Source organism: Hipposideros armiger, unplaced genomic scaffold, assembly GCF_001890085.2.
Source record: "Hipposideros armiger isolate ML-2016 unplaced genomic scaffold, ASM189008v1 scaffold_585, whole genome shotgun sequence".
In the NCBI taxonomy this organism is placed as follows: Eukaryota; Metazoa; Chordata; class Mammalia; order Chiroptera; family Hipposideridae; genus Hipposideros; species Hipposideros armiger.
The window spans coordinates 1,107,043-1,108,399 of NW_017731935.1; the positions used below are offsets into that span (position 1 = coordinate 1,107,043).

Sequence of the window (1,357 nt, forward strand, 5' to 3'; positions counted from 1 at the left end):
GGGGAGTCCGTGGGAACCAGGGAAGGGCAGGTTCAGGAGCCCCTGGGGAACCTCAGACTGGCCATCGGTGGCACTCAGTGAAGGTCTAGGCCTTCTCCTGGTCTTATTGCAGTGAGACTGAGATAGGACAGCTGGGGGTCAGGATGGAAGGTTCCAGAAGGACCCAGGGGAACCCATTTGATTTCCCACTGACTTTGGATGTGTCAGAGTGACTTGGGGACAGTGTGGTCACTGAGGAGTGTTGGCGCATGTGAGGCAGGAGTGCCAGCTGCCCCCACCTAGTACCTGTCGTCGTCCCTGGTGTGTGTGTGGTGTGATGGGGGCCAGAGGGGGTGACACCCTGTCCTCCCCCAGTCCGTGGGGACTCAGGGCTCCAGGGAGCAGATGCCACGGTGGGGCGGGGTTGGTTTCTTCCCGCCGCCCTCAGCTGTGGCCTTTGGTCCTGGTGCCGCCTGAGGCACTGAGGGTCTGGGACAGCCGCGTCCCCACTGAGACCTGAGAGTTGACGGGGCCACGCCGCGTGCCCCGCGGGCGCCGAGCTCACGCCTCGGCCGGCAGGTGTCGTCCTGCAGACCTGGGTCCTGAACCGCTACCGCATGGTACAGCTGGAGGCCATAGACCAGGTGGTCATGTCCTACGGCGGCCTGCGCGGGGCCGTGGCCTACGCCCTGGTCGTCCTTCTGGACGAGAAGAAGGTCAAGGAGAAGCAGCTGTTCGTCAGCACCACCATCATCGTCATCTACTTCACCGTCATCTTCCAGGTAGTGTCTCGGCCGCCCCACCGCCCGGCTGGCCTGCGGCCTGCCCTCCGTGCCCCGGCCCCACCGGCTGCCAGGGGCAGGCCCCACGTCAGCGAGCTGCTCCAGGCTCCAGGCCCTAATTGAATTTTATAATTTTAGTAACTAGGAGCCGTTTTGTAGGTTTTCATGTGGCCCCACAGGGGACGCAGCACCAGCTGGCCTAAAAACACCCTTGCTCAGCTGTCGCTGGTTCACGGAGCCCCAGTTAACATTTCATCGTCCACCTGGGCCTTGCTTTGGGCCCCTCGGAGGAGCCACCCATGGGCCCTGGAGAGGCGGCAGGGGCTCTGCGCTGCCTCATCCTGGATGAGGGCGCCCATCTCACCCTGCTCTGAGTCGGGGGCGGGTGTGGACGCACGCACTGGGGCCCAGGGGGCTGGGGCGGGGCCTCGGGGCCTGTCCCACACTCAGGTCAGGGCGTCCCATCTTCCAGGGCCTGACCATCAAGCCCCTGGTACAGTGGCTAAAGGTGAAGCGGAGTGAGCACCGAGAGCCCAAACTCAACGAGAAGCTGCACGGCAGGGTAGGGGAGGGGAGGGCAGGGTAGGGTAGGGGAG

General features: G+C 64.3%; 1 protein-coding gene across 1 annotated transcript in view; it reads left to right on the forward strand.

The window, feature by feature from the left end:
• SLC9A3 (solute carrier family 9 member A3) overlaps window positions 1–1,357 on the forward strand; it is a 28,717-nt gene that overhangs the window by 21,728 nt on the left and 5,632 nt on the right. Inside the window, exons 7-9 of the mRNA XM_019624353.1 lie at window positions 60–67; window positions 559–761; window positions 1,234–1,323. Coding sequence (XP_019479898.1) covers window positions 60–67; window positions 559–761; window positions 1,234–1,323 — 301 coding nt within the window. The remainder of the gene's footprint in view (window positions 1–59; window positions 68–558; window positions 762–1,233; window positions 1,324–1,357) is intronic.